Source organism: Nelumbo lutea, chromosome 1 (assembly GCF_056320005.1).
Source record: "Nelumbo lutea isolate HS-2025 chromosome 1, American lotus-T2T, whole genome shotgun sequence".
In the NCBI taxonomy this organism is placed as follows: Eukaryota; Viridiplantae; Streptophyta; class Magnoliopsida; order Proteales; family Nelumbonaceae; genus Nelumbo; species Nelumbo lutea.
In genome coordinates, this window is record NC_142684.1 from 186,377,613 (window position 1) to 186,398,977 (window position 21,365).

General features: G+C 37.4%; 1 protein-coding gene and 1 pseudogene across 4 annotated transcripts; both read right to left on the reverse strand.

Moving 5' to 3' along the window:
* Positions 1-336: 336 nt before the first annotated feature.
* LOC148879838 (septum site-determining protein minD homolog, chloroplastic pseudogene) lies at positions 337-14,441 on the reverse strand (annotated as a pseudogene). Of its 3 annotated transcripts, none has more exons than XR_016104352.1 (3): positions 12,858-14,441; positions 11,119-11,212; positions 337-898 (listed from the first exon to the last, which is right to left on the reverse strand). The product of XR_016104352.1 is annotated as a septum site-determining protein minD homolog, chloroplastic pseudogene, transcript variant X3 (transcript). The 3 variants fall into 3 exon arrangements; XR_016104351.1 differs by lacking the exon at positions 337-898 and adding an exon at positions 909-1,141; XR_016104350.1 differs by lacking the exon at positions 337-898 and having other exon boundaries at positions 10,871-11,212.
* A 110-nt stretch (positions 14,442-14,551) lies between these two features.
* On the reverse strand, positions 14,552-16,696 carry LOC148879839 (Nuclear transport factor 2 (NTF2) family protein). The gene is made up of 7 exons (XM_088961547.1): positions 16,094-16,696; positions 15,857-15,971; positions 15,548-15,629; positions 15,383-15,434; positions 15,156-15,210; positions 14,940-15,068; positions 14,552-14,825 (listed from the first exon to the last, which is right to left on the reverse strand). Exons 1-7 carry the CDS (start codon positions 16,436-16,438, stop codon positions 14,659-14,661), a joined length of 945 nt encoding a protein of 314 aa, XP_088817673.1. The 5' UTR covers positions 16,439-16,696; the 3' UTR covers positions 14,552-14,658.
* Between the last annotated feature and the right edge of the window lie 4,669 nt (positions 16,697-21,365).

The following is a 21,365-nucleotide window of genomic DNA, read 5'->3' on the forward strand; positions in this document are numbered from 1 at the left end:
TGCATGAGAATAGAAACCAACTGGTATATCTTAACTCAAGCTAGTAAAGTTTATGGGCTTTTTTCTCTGCTTGTGTTGTCAGAATTTGGAAGAGGTCAATGCTGAACTTGTTGCAGTGTTTAACAAATGGAATAGGAAGAACACTATGGTTCTGTGATAAATAGTTTCGCACATCCAAGAAAATATTCACAATCAGAACTACTAATTCAACCTCGTGATGGATAACACCATCCTGCCCCAATCAAGTGAGGAATTGATCTATTGCATGGAATTTAGCTCACACATTTCCTTGGTTAGATAGTTAAAATGGTGAGATCATATAGTGAGCCCAAGAAATTTTGTCAATTTTCACATTTAGTTAGCAATAAACTGTTCTTGTACAAAGTTCAAACCTAACAAAGATGCAAAAATGCTCTGGCTGCTGGCTTGTTGCTTCCAAGAGCCCAGCTTGATTTGTACCTCCATAAGAAAGGTAGTAGAAAAATGTAGCATATATATTAAAACAACAAAAGCAAAAGAAAAAAAAAAAACGGCAAGTTTCTACACAAAACCAAACAACTATAAATCAACCATGATCCATGATAATTACAAAAAAAATTGCACCCAATTAAAAAAAAAAAAAAAAAAACTAATGGGTACCTCTAAAACATCTACCCAAGGCTTGCCCCATAAGGCCTTCACAATTGCATCCTCCAAGTTACATCTATTAACAAAAATTTTGGAATTTACTTCCAACTATACAGTCCACACCAGGGCCGAAGCAATAACTTCCCAAATCACTTTCCCTCTTCTACTCAAGACAGACAGCTGCCAACTCGATAGAAAATCCTCCAGTCACAGACAAATACATCTGAAATCCAAAGATGCCCAACATTCTAGCCCATAACCCCCTAAAAAACTGCAATGAAGAAATAAGTGATCCACTAGTTACATACTCTCATTTGTTAAAATGCGAGTGGTATTGTCAGTTAAGATACTTGTAAGTAAATCGTCTGTAGTTAGACACTTGTTTGCGTCAGCTGCCCATAGCAGAAAGGCAATCTTGACAGGGGAAACTGTACGGCACACCCTAGTCCAAGGGGAATGGGCCTTCCCAGAACCCATTGATAATCAAAAGTATCAGCATCTATAGCCTCTTTGTCTTGAGCCACCTCAAAAAATTATATATATGCTCCATTATTCAAAAATTAAAAAGGAAAAAATAAAAATATCATGAAAAGAATATTAGAATAGTTTTTGTGGGAAGATTACTTTATAGTAGTAGCAGAACGATTTGTTCTATATGATAGCATTTTGTTGAACATCTGGAAGTCATACCATAAATCATGAAGAAACTTCCAAGAAACCCACTTCACAAAACAAAGAAAAAAAACCCAAGAAACCCTTAAGCTAATTTGATCCAGGAGCCAAAGATTCAAATTGAGAGTTCTTGGATTTTATTATGTATTTTATATTTTAGATAGTACTGGTATTTTGGTCATTTTACATCTGGAGGTTTGACATAAGACTTTGATTTGCATGGTCATAGTTTGTTTAAAGTTTCATGGACATTGTGTTTTCTTATGATAGTGACAAGTCTATTATTTTGATTTTCCTAGCTCCAATAGGATTAACCAATGCTATAATATCTATATCTATGTGAAAAGTGTAAAAACATGGAAAGAAACTTGTTCGTGGCCTTGAACTTAATTATAGGAGCAGGTAAACATATCTAATCTTCTATGAAAGTTATTCTAAATTCAGAATCTTGTTTCCTGAATATTTTCTTTAAATTCTGAACCAAACATCTGTCCCAATGACTATTGCTTCAAATCCTTTTCTATAAGGAATATTTCTTAAGTCACTTTCACCAGCCCCAAAATCCCTTTATTTCTAGTATGTTAAACCACCCATCTATTACATGTGGAATTAAACCAATTTACTATTCTCTAGTTAATTTTCCATCTTCTGTATAACCAATGAGCCTTCCTTTTATTGATCAAATTGATCAAACTTGTTAAAAGACTGTTATTTATCTAAGTATAGTACCGCAGGGGTATTCTTGTAATTTCTTCCTTCTATTTTTTATGTTCTGTTGCCCTAGTATATATATCAAAAGCTGGTGCCGCCAACAGCACTTTTGGCTCTCAGTTCTCTCTTCTCTCTCTCTTCTCTCTTCTTCCATTCCTCTCTCCTACATAACATGGTATCAGAGCGGGACTATTAGATCTGAAAGGAGAAGTCGAGTGAATAGTGATGACCTGTATGCACTGTGGCAACACCTGTGTTGATTCTGTAGGTCAAGGGATGACCTGTTAGTGCCTATGTTTTACAGAAAAGAGGTGTGTTTCCGAAGAAAAAAGGGGTTTCCTTTCTCCCTCAGTGTTAGAATTTTTTTTTAAGGTTGTGTTCCCCCTTTAAGAGTTTTTTTTTTAATCTGAAATCATGAGTGGTGAAGAGTCTGCTACATCCAGTGTTTCCTCAATGTCGAATGGAATGAGTGGGGGTGTGGACCTATTATTTCCCATGGCTGTTATTCTTCTCAATGGTTTAAATTATTTAGAGTGGTCGAGAGGGATCAAGTTGTACATCACTGCAAGGGGAAAGATAGGTTATATAAATGGAAGAATCAAAGAACCCAATTCTAGGAGTGCTCAATATGACAGATGGAACCAGGAAAACAGCATGGTCATGTCCTGGATTTTAGTGTCTATGCAACCTCAAATAATAAGGAATTTTATGTGGGCTGAAACGGCAAATGAGATCTGGGAACAAGCAAAATCAACATATTTTGAACTGCGTCACTATGCAAAAATCTACCAGTTACAGGCAGAATCATCCACTTGTAAAAAGGGGGAGAGGTGTCTATCTGTGTACTACTCAGACTTGACCTCTGTCTGGAAGGAATCAGACCATTATCAGAGTGTGGACTGAAAGTGTGATGAAGATGCAAAATTGTACAAAAAACTTGTTTCTCAACAGAGAGTATTTGCTTTCCTACATGGTTTGAACTCTACATATGAATCTATCAGAGTCCAGATCCTAGGTAGCAAGGATCTTCCATCCGTCTAGGAAGTTTATGCTCTTATACAATCAAAAGAAAGCAGAAGAAATTTGATGAACAATTCTAGAGGGGATGCAGTTGTGTTGGCGGCGAAAGGGAGTGTTACTACCGGTGGGGGAAATACCTTTAAGAATGGGGGTTTTCAGAAAAAGGTGGATGACAAGGACAAATTGTGGTGTACTCATTGCCAGAAACCCCAACACACCCAAGACACATGCCCCCGTTGGTTAGAGTGCAAAGCCCTCCCTAAGGCTCCCCTTCTTCCTATTCCTCCTCATGTGTTTGGGTGTCGTTGTTTTGTTCAAAATCTGTCACCCACTCGTGGAAAATTAGATCCTCGTGCCATTCCTTGCATTTTCTTGGGATACTCCTTCACTCAGAAGGGATACCGGTGCTTTGATCCTGTCTCTCGAAAATTTTATGTCTCTATGTGTCTCTTTCTTTGAGAGTGAGCCTTTCTTCCCTGTTTCTCCTCAGGGGGAATGTAGGAATGAGGATAAACTAGTTCAGCTCCCTCCTCTTCCTGATCCTCCTCCCTTTCGTGTCTTCTTTCATCGCTACAAAGGCCAACCGTGTTCAAGAGTTGTGGGGCACCTAGAAGCTGTACCACCAATGCCATTAGACTCTCTAGGAGCAGATCATACCCATTCAGGTACATTGATTCCTGTTGATGTTCCTGACCCTATTGCCATTAACACTTCTGTTGCTAATGACCTTGAGCTTCCTATTGCTTACCGGAAAGGTGTTAGATCTTGCACCACTAAACACCTAATTTCCCATTTTGTTTCCTATGAAAACATTTCACCCTCCTTTCGAGCCTTTCTCTCTTCCATTGACAATGTCCCTATCCCTAAGAATGTGGCAAAAGCTCTTTTGGTACCTAAATGGACAGATGCTATGAAGGAAGAAATTAATGCCTTACATAAAAATGGCACATGGGAACTTGTAGATCTTCCTGAGGGGAAAGATCCAGTTGGATGTAAATGGCTTTTCATGGTTAAATACAGGGTTGACGGCACCGTGGAACGGTATAAAGCTCGTTTAGTGGCAAAGGGGTTTACACAAGTGTATGGAGTAGATTATGCAAAAACTTTTGCACCTGCTGCTAAGATGAACTCCATTAGAATCATTTTCTCCCTAGCTGCTAATCTTAACTGGGATCTACATCATCTTGACATCAAGAATGCCTTCCTGAATGGTGACCTTGAAGAGGAAGTATACATGGTACAACCCCTTGGTTTTCGAGCTCTAGGTAATGAACAGAAAATGTACAGGCTAAAGAAATCACTATATGGGCTGAAGCAATCACCAAGAGCCTATTTCAGCAAGTTCCATGTAGCAATACAGCAAAAGGATACAAGCAGTGTCAGTCTGATCACACATCGTTTGTAAAGAGAGGGGAAGAGAAGATTGCAGCACCGATAGTATATGTTGATGATATAGTTATCACTGGTGATTGGAAGGATGAAATTCAGAAATTGAAGAATTTTCTTCCTACCTAATTTGAAGTGAAAGATCTAGGTCCTCTAAGGTACTTCCTTGGGATTGAAGTGGCCCACTCACAAAGGGGTATCTTCATTTCCCAAAGAAAGTATGTCCTAGATTTACTCTAGGATACAGGAAAACTAGGAGTGAAGCCAGTTGATTCCCCTATTGATCCTAATCACAAACTAGGTGACTGTCAGGGTGAACCCATCAAGGATGTGAAAATGTTCAAGAGACTTCTAAAAAGACTGTTATATCTTTCTATACTCAACCAGACATAGCTTATGCAATGGGTGTTCTTAGCCAGTTCATCCATGCCCCTAAGACTACCCATCTTGAAGCAACAGAAAGAGTTCTCAGATATCTTAAGAAGTTCCCAAGTGCAGGCTTGTTGTTCCAAAAGCATGGACATTTGAAAGTTGAAGTGTATATTGATGCAGATTGGGCAGGATCCCTGAATGATAGAAAGTCAACTAGTGGCTATTGTACCTTCATAGGAGGTAATTTAGTTAACTAGAGAAGCAAAAAACAGAATGCGGTAGCTAGATCTAGTGCTGAAGCTGAATACCGGACAATGTCTCATGGAGTGGCTGAAATTATGTGGCTGAAAATTTTGTTGAGTGAGTTGGGTTTTCCAATTGACGGACCTATGACACTATTTTGTGATAACAAAGCAGCCATAAACATTGCTGCTAATCCGGTGTTGCATGATAGAACTAAACACATCGAAGTTGACAAACACTTTATCAGAGAAAAGGTCGTCACAGGGGCAGTGTGTACTCCTTATGTTAGCTCTGAAGATCAACTTGCAGACATCTTTACAAAAGGGTTACACCACTCACGGCATCATGATTTATGTGACAAGTTGGGCATGATTGACATCTATGTCCCAACTTGAGGGGGAGTGTTAAAAGACTATTATTTATCTAAGTATAGTGTTGCAGGGGTACTCTTGTAATTTCCTCCTTTTATTTTTTATGTTCTGTCACCCTAGTATATATATCAAAAGTTGGCGTCACCAGCAGTACTTTTGGCTCTCAGTTCTCTCTTCTCTCTTCTTCTCTCTCACTCTTCTCTCTTCTTCCATTATTCTCTCCTGCATAACAAAGCTTTTAGGCATCCAAACCCCTAACCTTAACAGCCCTAAATTGAAATCTCTAGTAAGTTGAAGCTAGACCGACTGCATTCTAACTAGTCTATTACTCGTGATGTGGTTACCTAGGATAACCAAACATCATCTAGGTTGTTTAGTCAAGTGATTTAAAAGACACACCTCAAGCATGCCTAGGCGCTCAGGCAAGGTGCACACACATTTTAAGGTATGTGCCTTACCTAGGCCTCAGACACAACACTTTCAAAGAAACTAAATTAACAAAATTGGATCGAAGATTGATCAGTTGTTTGTGGAGATCGAGAGAAATAAGATGGGTTGAAGCTCCATCTTGGGGGGCTTCAGGGGGTAATAGTGATCTTGTAGAAGGATGAAGTGCTTGAAGCAATCGAAGAATTGATAGGTAGGCATACCATATCATTAAAATTCAAGAGCGTGGAGGATGGATTCAATTGGGTGTTAACTAATGTCTATGGACCAAATAGTTATAGAGAGAGAAGTGATATGTGGGAAGGTGCTTGGTGCTTGGGAGGGGACTTCAATGTGATAAGATTTTCCAATGAAACTTCTAATCCCAATCAGTCTATCATCACTAGTATGAGGAAATTTAATGAATTCATAGACTGAGATCTCCCTGTTGCAATCCAATTTCACTTGGTCCAATTTTCAGGAAAACCCACTATGCTCAAAGTTGGATAGATTTATGTTCAATATAGGATGGGAAAACCATTGGAAAGGTTTGGTTTCCAGAGCATTGCCTAGAGTCACTTCAGATCACCACCCCATTAGATTAGGAACAGAAATCTTTTTACATTGCCCTACTCCTTTCAAATTTGAAAACATGTGGTTGATGCATCCGGATTTTATTCGGAAAGTGGAGGATTGGTGGAAGGAGGAATTAAGGGGAATAAGATGGGAAGGAATCAAATTCCATAAGAAATTGCAAAGATTAAGATCTAAAATAAAGGAGTGGAATAGGGATCATTTTGGAAGGTTAGAAGAAAGGAAACTGACTAGTTTCCCATATTGAAGAATTGGACAATGTGGAAAATGAGAGAAATCTCCCTACGAAAGAGAGGGATTTAAGATGGAAATCAAAAAAAGAATTGGAAGAAGTCCTCAAGAGAGAGGAAATATCTTGGAGACAAAAGTCAAGACAAAAATGGATAAAGGAAGGCAAAATTCTTTCATGCGATCACCAATGGAAGAAGGCGCAAAAACTTTGTGGCTAGGTTGGAAATCAATGGAGAGCTAATCTCAAATCAAGATGAAATTGTCAGAATCTTTGTGGACCACTATAAATCCCTTTACAGGAGACCTTTGGAGGATAGGTTGAGTTTAGAAGGATTGGAGTGGCCTTTACTAGATGAGGACATGACAAATTGGCTGGAAAGAGATTTTGAGGAAGAAGAAATAAGAAAGGCAGTGTTCTCAATGAATAGGTCTAAAGCACCGGACCCAAATGGATTCACAATGGCTTTCTATCAGGATTGTTGGGAAGTCCTGAAAGATGATTTACATAAAGTCTTTAAGGAATTCTCAAATACACATATTGTTAGCCCTGGAGTTAATGCAACTTTCTTGGCCTTGATTCCAAAGAAAGGTGATGCTAGCCATCCAAAGGATTTCCGACCCATTAGTCTAGAGACTAGTGTTTATAAGATAATTGCTAAAGTCCTATCATTGAGGATCAAAGTAATTCTCCCTTCCCTCATTAGTCAGTATCAAGGAGCTTTTGATCAAGGGAGACAAATAGTTGATCAAGTTCTAATAGCCAGTGAATGTGTAGAGGAGATGGAAGAGATTTAGGAAGGAAGGTTTTGTGTGTAAATTGGACTTAGAAAAGGCCTATGACATAGTGGATTGGGGTTTTTTGAAATAAGTTTTGCATCAACGAGGGTTTGGGGAGAGATGGTGCAGTTGGATGCTTGGGTGTGTACGAACTTGTCATTTTTCTGTCCTTGTTAATGGAGTGGTAAAAGACTTCTCCCCAACTTGCAAAGGGTTAAGGCAAGGTGATCCCCTCTCACCCTTCCTTTTTACTTTAGTGGCAGATGTCTTCAGTAGACTCCTCTCTAAGGCAGACGGAGAAGATGACTTTAGGGGTTGGAAAGTGGGTAGAGACAATGTTCCAATTACTCATCTCCAATTTGCAGATGATATCATTATTTTTTGTGAAGGAGACATCAAGAAAGTCGGGAGATTGAAAAATCTAATCAAGAAGTTTGAAAAGGTGTCAATTATGAAAATCAATTTGGACATAGCAGGGATTAATATGGAGGGGATGGTCCTACAATAGGATAGCAAATTGCTTAGAATGTCATATCACCCCGTGGCCTTTGACCTACCTAGGGTTTGCCCTAGGTGCAAACCCGAAGGAAAGTAGTTTTTGGAACCTAGTTATAGAAAGATGTAAAAAGAGATTGGCTTCTTGGAAGAGAAGTTACATCTCTTTAGGAGGTAGGATCACTCTGATAAAATCAACTTTGGCTAACCCACCCATCTACTTTCTCTTTGTTTTTAGGATTCTACCAAGAGAAGAAAAGAAATTAGAAAAAATTATGAGGGATTTCCTTTGGGAGCTGGGAGACACCAGAAAGGACCACTTAATAAAATGGCTATGGAGATGGCCTCTTGAGAGAGAAAATTTGTGGGTTGAAGTAGTGGCAATTATACATGGTAGATTGGAGAATGGCAAGGACATTGGTGTATCACGTAGGGCTACCTTAGAAGCACCTTGGAAAGCAATTCATAGCCTCCTCCCTCAGTTTCTCAGGTACATCAGGTATGATGTTGGCTCAGGGAATTTAATTTGATTCTGGGAAGACACTTGGCTTGGTAGCCGGCCTTTAAAGGAGGTGTTTCCTTCTTTGTATTCTATTTCATTGTATAAAAATAAGGTCATTTCAAATTTTTTGGTTCTTCCTTCTTTGCCTTTGAATCTTAATTGGGATCTCGGATTTCGGAGGGGTTTGAGGGATGAGGAAGCAACTTGTCTATCAGAGCTTCTCCCTCTTCTTGATAGTGTTTTCTTAGAGTTTTCTTGTCCAGATAGAAGAATTTGGTTCCCAAGCTCTAAAGGTTCCTTTTCTTGTGCCTCCTTTTTTAAAGCTCTTTATCAATCCCTTTCCTCTCTATCCTTTCCTTGGAAAGAAGTGTGGTTTTAGCTGATTCCCCCTAAAATTCAGGCCTTCTGTTGGGAAGTGGCTCTTAGGAAAATTAACACTTCGGATTATTTGCAAAAGAAGAGGTCTTTTCTGTGTATTTCCCCGAATTGGTGCACTCTATGCAAATCTGATGGTGAATCTCATTACCATTTACTAATTTCCTGTTCATTTGCTACAGATATACAGGATTGGTTTTTCTATTTGTTTGGGTGCAAGTGGAATATGCCAACGGAGATAAAAATTCTGTTTTACCCATCTACCTTTGCTTTACCGAAGAAGAGGGGAAGAGTAATGTGGAGGTACACTAGAGCAGCAGTGGTGTAGACCTTGTGGGAAGAGAGAAATGCCAGAACCTTCCAAGAGAAAGAAAAGAGCAAACCACAAATTATGGAGTGTGTAATGACTAGGGTTATACACTGGCTACAAATGTTGGAACTATTCAAAAATTTCACATTTGATGGTATTTGGAGGAATTGTCCTTTAGTGGCTTCTAGCTCAGTGCAGAAGGTTAAGGCAAGGTTGGCTTGGACTCCTCCCATTGAAGGATTTCTTAAACTAAACTTCGATGGGAGTAGTCAAGGCAACCCAAACCCAGCTGGAATAGGAGGGGTCATCAGAGACAAGGAAATTTAAGAGCACTCTTCTCAGGACCAATGGGGGAATGGAGACTCCTTAAAGGCAGAATTGTGCGCAGCCCTACAAGGCGTACAGATTGCAAGAGAGTTAGGATTGGAAAATTTGGTGATAGAAGGGGACTCCAAGGTGGTGGTGGGTTGGCTAAAAAACCCAGATTCAGTGATTTGGGCTTACAGAAATGAAATGAAGAAATTCAAATGGATAACTCAGCAGATGGATGTAACTATACAATGGGTGGGGAGGGAGGCAAGTGCTTTTGCTGATTCTCTAGCTAAACAAGGAGTAACTACGGATCAGTTGTACTGGGCCCACTTGTAACTTTATGATGTTTCTGTATTAATGAGGCTGCACCTCACGCCTCATATTGGGATGCTTGTAACGGACTATTTATCATCTGCTTCTAATGAAATCAATTGAATTTTTATCTATCAAAAAAAAATAAAAAAATAAAACATAAAACAAAAGAAGACAATGGAGTTCTTTTAAGGTTTCTTCCAATTAGTGGTGTATGGAATTGTCATAAAAGAGGGTACATCTAATAGTCAAGGTTGCACTCTTTCTTTGGAAAACAAAAGCTATGAGACTCTATCATAGCCTATCCAGCTGAACTTATCTCTTCGTTTGCAAAGCACAGACTGTAAACTAAATGTTCAATGTCATTCTTTTCTTGCATAATTGTATTTTAATTAACTTTATGAGAAGATATCCTCCTTTTATTAACTAGTTAGTGCCTAGGCAACCAACTAGAGAGGCCAAAACAACTAGTCATTACTTTACCACATTGACAATACTGAGTTTAGTGTCTAAAAATGTTCACTTTCCCAATTCTATCACTTCAGGATCCACAGACCTGTAGAATACCTATACTGTTTTGCATCAATATGAAGGGTTAATGATATATGAATCTACCTACATTTTCTAGAACAAAATCATTTCTGGTGAGCTGCTTCTAAGAAAAGCTGTGCTCTCTTAGAGTATGGTTATCAGTACAGAAGCAATTGAGAGAAGGCACCCTAGCCCCTTCTTTTAATCTTGAGTTGCTTTTTGGCTCGCACTAGTAGATGGCCACTGGTTTTTGTACAACCTACCCTCTTGTACTGAACCTCATTGTACATGGGTTCTGATGCTCACACCCTCCACACTATAATTCTTCAGCAATATGCACCAAAACATTACCTTCAAGAAAATGATTACACTCTTTAGGAGGAATAACTTGGAGGATCAGAAGAAGACATGCAACTAATAAAATTGGGATAGCTAGACCCAATAAATTATTCTCACAGTTAGTTATTTGCACTTTGCTTATGGCAGGGATTGATTCCTCATTGATGCCAACTCCCTATTATTGTGCTTAGATTGTTTAAATGAAAGGAATTAAAAGACAAGACTTATAATCCATTTTTGTGTCAGAAAAAATTGTTTCTCTGCTTTCAGCAAAAAGAAAAAAAGAAATCCTATAAGAGTTTGCCTCCAACTTAAGAATGTATTCCAAAAGACAATCTCATAAGATCATCCCTTCAATCTTTCTAGTTGTAAAAGGAAAAAGATACATGAGATTAAGTAAAAAACTAAAATAGTTAAGTTGGCTCTCCCAAAAAATTAGTAGTAACAAATAATCACTTTGGTTACAATTAGAGACAAACAGTTTGAAATTCTATTAAGTTTTTCAATGCTACCTTTGTGATATCAACTCCAACCACTATTTGATGGTGCCATCTGGTTTAACTGACAAAATCAGTGATGTAGTTCCTACTGACCTTGAATAGAATCCTGTATTCACAACCCCAACCCCCAAAAAAAGTAAATAAATAAATAAACAAAAAGCTTGCCTAAAGAAAAAACTGCAACCATTATTTTCCTACTTAAGAAAAAATAACTAGAGAGGAAAAGAGAATCTCAATTGACTGCCTGTAGTGGAATACATAAATAGGCTCAAACAAATAAAACTATCGAAGAATGGATCTCATACATTTATGTGGAATGCCTAAGCATGAAGATATGTGTGTAACGCAATGTCTATCAACATGTCATTTTAGGGAGAATTTTTTTCCTCCTCTTTTTTGTATGTTTAACTAATTTGAGGATATCTGGTTTCATGTGGATTTGTACAGAGTCACATTGTACAGTCCCTGATATTTTGCTTTAAATTAATACAACTATATCTTGCTTTTTTCAAAAAATAGACTTAATCAATTAAAATACCTAACCTAAAAATATCTGACATACTAAAGTAAAATGCTCATAGCTTAAACATGAAGTGACAAATTAACAATTCTTCAAAATATTAATTCTTCTCTTTTTTACCTTTTGTGTATATCCATGCATGTTGGAAATATGCATTCTTTAAGTTTAGACAGAAGCAAACTTGTATGTCAAACCAAATTCAAACACAAGGAGAAAGATAACACCCAGGGGCGGAGCCAAGTATATTGGTGGGGGTTCCTTGCCCCCACCCCCAAGCTTTTTATTAGGTCAATGTTTATATATAGTTACTAAGTAGAGCTAAGGTCAAAAATATAATAAAGTAGGTCCTTGGCCCCCCTAAAACATGAACGAAAATGTTAAAGGATCATTCTTTAATCCTCCTCCAACTCCCAAAATTAAAAACTTTGTTTATTTTTCTTTAAAAAATCTATAATGTACCCAAAACTTTCCCACCCCATTTCCCTACACAGCCTACCTCTTCTATTCCCACCTCATTTTCTTGTTTAACTTGGCACCCCCAAGAGAAAATTCCTGGCTCTGCCACTGATAACACCAATTATCTAATTGGTGCAAATGATCTTCTTTTCTTTCCTTTCACAATATCCAAATCCCCTGAAGAGGTAATAAGCAGCATCACCATGATTTTAGCTGTACCTTTCCTGATTTTGCATCAAATAGTAATACTACCTTGATGGTGCCATGAAATAAAAGGGAAGTCAGCAATCTAGGCTATGTTTGGCTAAAATTCTGCTCCAAAGAATCACAATTTCAAGAATGAGTTCTAAGCCAAAAATGATTCTATTTTGAAATTAAAATTTTCAGCATCAAACTTAGAATGAGTTTTGAGCCTAGAAAAAAAATAGTTCCAACAATTTCACAAATCCAAACCCAAACGCGATTATTAGAATCAAAAAAGTTCATCAAATTTAATTTTCTGAAAACATGTCCAAACACAGGCCTAACTTTCCATTCTACCTACCACATTCAGAGGGGAAACCAAAATAGAATAGGAAAAAAAGTCTCTGCTATGACATTCTGTTCTTATATACATATCAAACCAAGCAAAGTTTAACCAAAATGACAGACATACAAGCAAGCTGAGCTGCAGATCAAATTGCATTCGTTACAATGAAAATAATGCTAGATCGCTAACCATCAAAAATTAAGAAATATAGATAATTAAAATGAAGGAAAAAAACGGTATACATACTCTCTGTACAAAGCCTCCGACTTCTCCAACTCATTGAACAACAAATAGGTGTTCCTAAAAACCAAAGCGAATTACTTGCACCACAACACTGGGTATCCCCAAATCACTGTGATCCAATGAATTAAAAAAAAAAACTTGTTTGTTCAGCAAACGTATGAAATTCGGCTTCCTAGCGTCCAAAAAATGAGAAGAGTCCGCGCTTCTTTGGCTCCTCTTCAACCATCACTGCCTTCATGCTATCCTTCTCAACAAGCCTCCATGCTGCCTGCTCAAATGCCAATCCTGCCAACGTTGGCGGATTATTTAAAACAAGAGGATACCCTCGATTTGCACTACGAATCACCTCTGAATCCTCTGGAATCACCCCTAACAGCGCCAATCCCAGCATTTCCTGAACGTCAAGAACTGACATCATATCCTCTCCTCTTATCAAATCTGTCCGTATTCGGTTCACAATCATCTTTATATCTTTGATTCCATCACATTCGAGAAGACCCGTGACCCTGTCAGCGTCCCTCAAGCTAGTAATATCCGGTGTAGTAACGAGGACAGCCTCGTTCGCCGGAGTAATAGCAGTAATGAATCCAGCGTCGATACCTGCAGGACAGTCGATAAGAATGAAATCGGGAGAACCTTCGGGGCGGGATTTTAAGGCATCGACAAGCCAAATTAGGGCTTTCCCACCGAACCCCATTGGGAGCTTAGACCGAGGCTTGGAGATACAGAGAAGCTCGAAGTTGGACCAGCGCTTATCACGGACTAAAGCCTGGTCGAGGCGGCAATCGCCATTGAGGACCTCAATGGCAGTGTAATTGACACGGTTTTCCAGGCCGAGAAGGAGGTCGAGATTGCGGAGGCCAACATCGGCGTCAATGGCGACAATGGAGAAGCCGAGACGAGCGAGGGAGAGACCCAAATTGGCGGTGGTGGTGGTTTTTCCGACACCGCCTTTTCCGGAGGTGATGACGACAACACGGGGAGTATCTCCGGCTAATTGGGGTTTCCGATTCCATTGAATGACCGATTGGATTGTCGTGTTATAGTTCTTGTAATTAGGTTTGATTGGTTTTACGGCTCTTCTGTCGAAAGAGTGGAGGGATGTCAATGTATAGAGTAAGGAAGAATGGAAAGAAGAGGGGCCGGGGTTACTGATCAGCAGTTGCAGAGAAGCCATGTTTGTCCTGTTCAAGAAATGGGTGTGTGCATTTCCTCTTGCCCGAGCTAACGAAGCCACAAGGCCCACAACCCTATAACCAAACAAGAACTTGAATGGAACATAGCTACGATTTTCGGGTGAAAAAGATGAAGAATCGCTCTGTCATCCTAGTAAGCTGGACAGCGAAGTTTGTCCTTATTCTAAAACCGTCTGATAGGCTGTTTTTTCTTTCTTTTTATTTCAAAGATCGATGAAAAGTGTTTGATGTAATGTACGTAGCACGCATCCTTGGCCTTGGTATATTTAAAAGCTGACCTTCGTTATTCCTCTTCCCTCCTAACTTTGTTTCCTCCCTGTCTCTCCAGTCAGTTGCTTTCAGAATCAGAATTTATGTCTCAGAGAGTTTTCAAAGGTATTAAATTCTTTGCGTCGCTTAATTGGGTTTCTTAGAATTTTGAGTGAAACTTTGCCATTCATCGATCCATGCTCTGTTGTAGGTATTAAATTGAAATTCGAAAGAAATTAAAGGATCCATAAGTTGATCTCGGAACCTGGAACTGGACATCCTTTCTTTATTTAAATATATTTAGTTATATGATCACAATTACATCGTGTCTAAAACTGAGGAATCATGGCAACTTCAGATCAAAGAAAAAGAAGCATAGAAACAATAATGCCGTGGATGGAGGAGTAGCCAGGAGGTCCAAGACCAATGAATGACAAGCTGAGCCCATTTTTGCCTTCAACAGACCTCCACTCCCGCATTTTCTCAGCAGCTCTTTCATTGTTCTCTCTTTCCTCGAAATGGGATCCTGCAACAATGATGACTGAGATGTGCAGTGATCATGCCCACACAAATAAACCTCCTGTTGTTCCTTATTTGAAGATGATCTTTGAAACCATGAGCAAAATGTTAAATATGTTACTTAGGAGTTGAGCTACAATTTTCCAGACGTTGATGTAGCACTGCAAAATAGGGTGGACAAAAGGCTCCAGAAATATGATGTAAATCTTTAATAGCAGCTGCACTATAGCTTGGGGCTTCTGTAGGAAACCTGTGGAAGCCACCCATCATAAATGTTTCAGCGCATCTCCAATATGGAACTGGGTTTAATTTTCTTAGCTTAATGATATTAACGTACCCTCAGCTGCCTTTGGGAATTCATCAAATAGGGTTCTGATCATCTTCAACAGAGTCTGAAATTCACAGCAGAGAAATCCGCATAAGAAGCAACGCCGGAAGAAACAGAAATAGTGACATAACGATCTTTTGTCTTTCTATAAAGCTATCCAGCCCAGATGGATTTAACGCCACTATTAATGTGATGGGAATGGGAAAGGTGTAGAACAGAGTGACTGGTGGACTTACCATCGATAACATGCCTGGCTTGATTGGTGACTCGATCATGACTCGAGCTTTCCTGCACATGGTTACCATTACAACCAAATTAATCAGTCTACATCTGACAAAGTTGGTGAGCTCAATATTTGAGAGTGAGAATGCTGCAGAGTGCCATAGTTGGTTAATTAATACTTGATCACTAATCTTTGTCCTTGTTTTGAGCATTCGTAGAAGCTGCTCCCTCTGGTAAAAGGTATGAATTTATCTTTCCATTCTGCAGCACACGTGAAGTCTGTTGTTAATCAATCAAACAATTGGGTCGACAGAAAAGAAAATGGCAAGAGGGCCGGCTTGCCTAGACAAATCCCAGAATGAAGTGACTACTATTATTATCAGGTTGGGGATATTCTGGTAGGAACCTAGGCAGATGGGGTCACATTCCTGCCATACTCATGTATCTCAGACCATTTTAATGGAGTTTATAATGGAAATTCAGAGTACCTAGGTGCCACATGACGCCAACTGTGAATTGATCTCCCTCATATACGCTTTCGACTGTAAATTTCACGTTCTTCCCGGTGCATTCCAGCAGCTGTAATAAGAAATGTATGACCTCCTGCAGTAAACCATGAACGTGTCTGTGCATGAATTAGTGTCCTAACACAATGAATAATTAATTAATGCGTTACTGTTCAAAATAAAAATGAGAATAAAGGAACATGAGATAAGAAAAGCGACCTTTCTTCCCCGAAATGGATTAAAAAACGAATAATCTTCAAAGCAGCAATCGTCTGAGATGAAGTCTTCAAGTTCCATTTTGTTCTTATTGTTTATGCAAGCGTAGAACTGCTCAATCCTATGTGACGGAGAAAGTTGGTTGGGTTCAATTTCAGGGTAGTTGCCCTTGCCCAATGACATTGACCACCTTCCCGCACTGTGGACTGGTTTTCCGATCAATTTACTCTTGGAGTAAACGCCGGGATAGACTGCCGTTGCCTGAAGCATCTGAAGCTTGGATGAGTTGAGGGCGAGACGTGTTGAGCGTGTCAAAGTTGTGCATGGCTGCAGGGAAGCCGTAGCCATGACTGATTTTACTTCTAACCTCTTACACAAACAATCAAGATGCCCAAATAATAACTTGTAATGTTAAGGTTCACTAATCTCAGTCTCAGGGAGGAAGGAATAATAAAGAGCGATAGTGAAAAGCAAAGAATAATCGAAGGAGTCGGGAAGTCTGACACTTTGATCTGCCCGCCATGGTACGGAATCCAACCAGCATGGCTTCACTCCAAGTATCTCAACAATCTTGTTTGTCTGTCTCTTTTCTTGTTTTTTCTCCCCGAAAAATCCGTCGTGGAGGTTAATAAATACTCAATGGGTGTTTTTGGTAAAAGACTTAAACCTTCCTTTAAGTTTCACCTTGAAAGCTCCCATCTTTTTAAAATGGAGTAAGACTTCCCTTGTTGCTGATGTTCAGTCTGCCATCTATTAAAATGTGACATACGTGTTATTAAAAGTTTTCAAAAACCCAATTTTACAATAATCCCATATTTTGTTCAACTGAGATAGCAACCCGCAACCCGGTGCTCATCAACAAAAACCAAAAGGCGTGTGATTAAACATGAACATTCATGTCAATCGTGTTATGAGTCTAATTTAAGGAACCAAAACTATCGATCCTTCACTTTTATTCTGACCTAAAATGATTATTATATTCTCTTGCACTCCAAGGCAAGATCAACTATAAAAAGGAGTCTTCATCTTAAGGTAAAGACATTTATTCTCTTGCATTCAGAATCCCAAGAAAATCAACCTTGCTTTTTTAGGGTTGAGCTTTGAGCCCTTGTCTCTAGTATGGTCCAATCCCTCTTTTGCACTTGGCTAATTTGACGGTCAGGGTCTCTGTCCCTGGGATCGATAACACCCGAGACCTTTAATGTATACTCTTCTCCTGTTTACAAGTCAGACCCATCAACCCCAAACACCAATGAAATTCCCTTATTGCCCTCAAACACCAGCAAAATTCCCTTGTTTACAGCTATTGATCAACAATGTCAAGGAGAAACAACAGCTTTGTAGCTCTGCAACTCAACAGCATCAAGGTTTCTCTTAGCATAAGTAGTACTTTCTCCCTTTGTGGAATAAGGCTAAGTGCATCTTGTCCTTTTTAGATAGATTAATTATCTGATTTTTTTTAATGATAATGGAAGTTTTCTTGATTATCTGAAAGTGGTCTTAAATTTTAATCAGATTTTACATTGTAGTTGTAGTTTGAATGTTGTTACAACTGTGAGAATTTGATCTTTGATGTTTCTTCAGACAAAGATTGCAAGACAGAGTTATTTTATGTGCTAGTTCATGGATACTTTATAGATGGCAAAAAATAAGAAAATTTCCATTTCTTTTGTCGGGCATGGTGGTAATCAAGCTCTCGCCGTGTAGCTTCTATGGGTCATCGTGTGGCCAAAAATCTAGTTTGTGATATATATACTTGAATGGTTTTCTTCTATTTCTGAAACGGGCCTTTCTATTGACTGAGACCTAGCTTCTAGTTCATTTATAAGCATAAGTTCAGGTTTTATTGCTATGTTTTTTGTATTTGTATTGGGTATTTTCAAATATTTGGCTTCCTTGAACATGATTTATTCCCTTTCATTGAATATTGAATGGGACCTTCATTTATTCCCTTGGACATGATTTATTGAAATGAATTAAAACCACGCCCACATTGTTATTATCCAATATTAAAACTTCAACGTCTTTGGGTTTGGTGGTTACAAGGTTCATGGTTGAGTTTCATATATTGCTCCCCATAAAATGCTGGTAAATGAAATTCCTTTTTGGTTTTGCATGGCTACTCGTCTGATTAGAAACTTGGGGAAGCTCTAATATTCTTTTTGGTTAATTTGAGTTAATTGTATAGTTAGATTGCTACAGTATAAGCGGTTCTCTTTAAAAATTTGAACAATAGTTAAGGATAAAATAGTATTTTCATTGATTCTGTCAAATATGTTGTCACGTTTTATTCACAAGGAAGGTTTTAAGTCATATTAGAAATAACAGGGGAGGTATTAGTATTTGTGAGAAACCATGGGGAGGTCCAAAGTCTTTTACCCTTTTTTTTCCATCAGGGTCAATACTCAATAGGTCAGCAGTTTAACCATCCAGGCTAATGGGTCAATCTGTGCCCTGATGAACACGTCAAAGGGGTCATGGGGGCCTAAACCATCTCACTTGAATTGTCATGTGGATGCTTACGTGGATAACATGTGGTGAGCTGCACGACATAATCAGCAAGGAGAATGATAACGTGGCATAAGACCACTCGCCACATAGGTCAGCAATGATGCATGCCATGTACTTCAAAGGAAATGGAATATATAGCAAAGTCACCCTTTGCTTAGCTTCTAACACAAGGGATATGGAACCGAGGATGATCCCTGTAAAATAATGAAAATACATAATAGTAAATACATTTTTTTTCTATTTTCCATTGTAATATTATGAACTAATATCATCATAGGCAAGGATTATAATGTTTAAATTATACAATTTATAATTTATACAAAAAAATAAATGCACTTTAAATACACCGTGAACTAATTACATTTATTTCTTGTAGATTATTGATAATTAGTACATATTTTCAAAAAGTAATTCTAATGGTTATATTTTTTATTTTTTGGTAAATTATCATATTTATTGAAAATCATGTTAACCCATTTGTGGTAATTTCTTGGATAACTTTTGGTAATTATGACAAAATTATTGGTACTTTATTTTTGGTTATTTACTATTAATTAATATTAAATTAGTAATTGAAATTTGTTGTTAATTAACTAAAAGTATTCAGAGTTATTGTTAATATTTAAAATTTTAACGATTGTATTTTTCATTTAATGCTGATTTACAAAAAATAATTATTGTTAATTTAATATGAATAAATATTTTTAATAAATTTAGTTTTATTAATAATTTGTAGTAATTTTAATAATTGATATTATTTTTATTATTTTTAAATTAAATTTTGATTAACTTTAAATAAATAAAAATTATTACAAAAGCTAACATTTTTATTAATTTTACTAATAATTAATAATTATATAGAAATGACAACAGCGTGGGTTCAAGGCAGGGCACCCCATCCCTATCCTTGCCCCATAGTCAAGACACTCTACTCCATCCTCGCCACATCCCTAGTATCAGGCGAGTTTAAGGCAAGGCAACCACTCCCCAATGTCGAGCGAATTTAGGGGCAAGGCACCCCACTCCTCATCAAGGATGGGGAATCCTTGAATTTTCCTACCCCATCCCAAGTATTGGGTGGGTTCGGGTAGAGGTGTAAATTAAGTCGTGTTGAGTCGGCATGGCACAACCCGCATGTGGCCCACACAAAGTGTGGGTCATGTAATGCTGGCTCATGGGGCATTGGGTTGTGCCTCCTTCCCCTAGGATAATTTGTGGGGGGGGGGGGGTCGGTTCAGCATGGGCCCGTGCCATGCAGTGGGTTGGGCTAGTCCATGGGTCAAGCCTTGGGCTAGGTCAGGGCGTGGACTGAGCTAGGCTATGAGAGGTATATTTTTAAAAGAAAAAAATTGAAAAAGATGTTTAAATTTTTATTTCATATGATTTTTAATGTATACAATTGTTTATATATACAATTAGACCTATTCATGAGCCGGGTAGCCCGACGGCCTGACTCGTTATTTTTTAGGCTTGTACAAAATTTTAGGCCCATGGGCTTGAGCTCAAGCTTTCTCAAATAAGCCTAGCCCGATACTATTATATATATAAAAAAATACTTATGTTATATATAATAAATAATTATACATATATATATATATATGTATGCTTCTTAAATTATTAATAAATATCAATTTACTATTAGGAAATATAAATTAGTTTATTAATTTATTAAATTATTACTAAATTAATATAATATTACTTTATAAAAGAATACTGAAAATAAAACATTTTGTGTACAGATCGGGCTTGGGCTCAAGTTTCGGGTTTTATATAAGGGTTGGGCTTGGGTTCAATATCTAGGCCCAATGGTTGAGCTCGGGCTTGCACATTTTCTATTTATAAAGAGGCCCATGTTAATTATAAAACTATGACTTTTACAAATTAAAGTTTTTATTTAATTCTAGTTTAGTATAAGAAATTATATAACATTTCTATATATTAATATAAAATTTGTTATTTAAATATTATATAATAATATTTACCATATATGCATATAACTTCCAAATTGAGCTTATTAGGGGTTATTTAGCTTGGGTCCTATCTGCTAAAGCTTTCATTGGACTCTAAAAGTTTGATACTCAGTTAGACTTTGAACCTGATAATCCATGATAATGTGTGGGCATGGCACATATCTCAATTAGACCTAACTCAAAAGAATATAGTTGCTTGAGCCTGCAAATTTATAGATCTAATAGTTGCTTAAGTTATGAATGATTTGTTACTTTTTTATTAATTATTAAAATATTGTTAGCTATTAAAATATTTTAATTATTAAATTACTATATTTAGTTAAAATATAGTAATTTTGAGAAATTATCATATTTTCAAAAATATTGCTAACTTCTTGGTTAAAAGTAATTAAATGTAATTTTCTACTATTTATAGTTTAAATTATAATTACCATTAATTATAGTTTAAAAATAATTATTGTTAATTATATTACTATTAATAATTAAAATGCATTATTTTTTCATTACTATTAATTTTTTTCAATAATTTAATTTTTTAATTATTTTTAGTATTTTGATTAAGCTTTAGGTTTTTCAGAATTTTTAGATTTCTAATTTTTTTTTTTGTGTTTTTTCATTATTATTCAAACTAAGAAATATGGGAATTTCCCCACTTACCCGTATTAAAAAGTTATATTTAAAATAAATAAATATATATATTTGTGATTAGATCATTCGATTTTGGTTAATTTACAAATGGCTATTGCGAAGCTAATCCAATTTCAACTGGAAATATTAGAAACTAAGCAATTCGG

Bases quoted from the DNA above. Each gene is read 5' to 3' on its own strand.
- LOC148879839 (XM_088961547.1), bottom strand. From the start codon at position 16,438: ATGGCTACGGCTTCCCTGCAGCCATGCACAACTTTGACACGCTCAACA. The intron at 15,435-15,547 runs GTATTAATTAAC...AACCATGTGCAG, and splicing joins GGACAAAGATTAGTGATCAA to GAAAGCTCGAGTCATGATCG. The intron at 15,211-15,382 runs GTAAGTCCACCA...TGTGAATTTCAG, and splicing joins AGCCAGGCATGTTATCGATG to ACTCTGTTGAAGATGATCAG.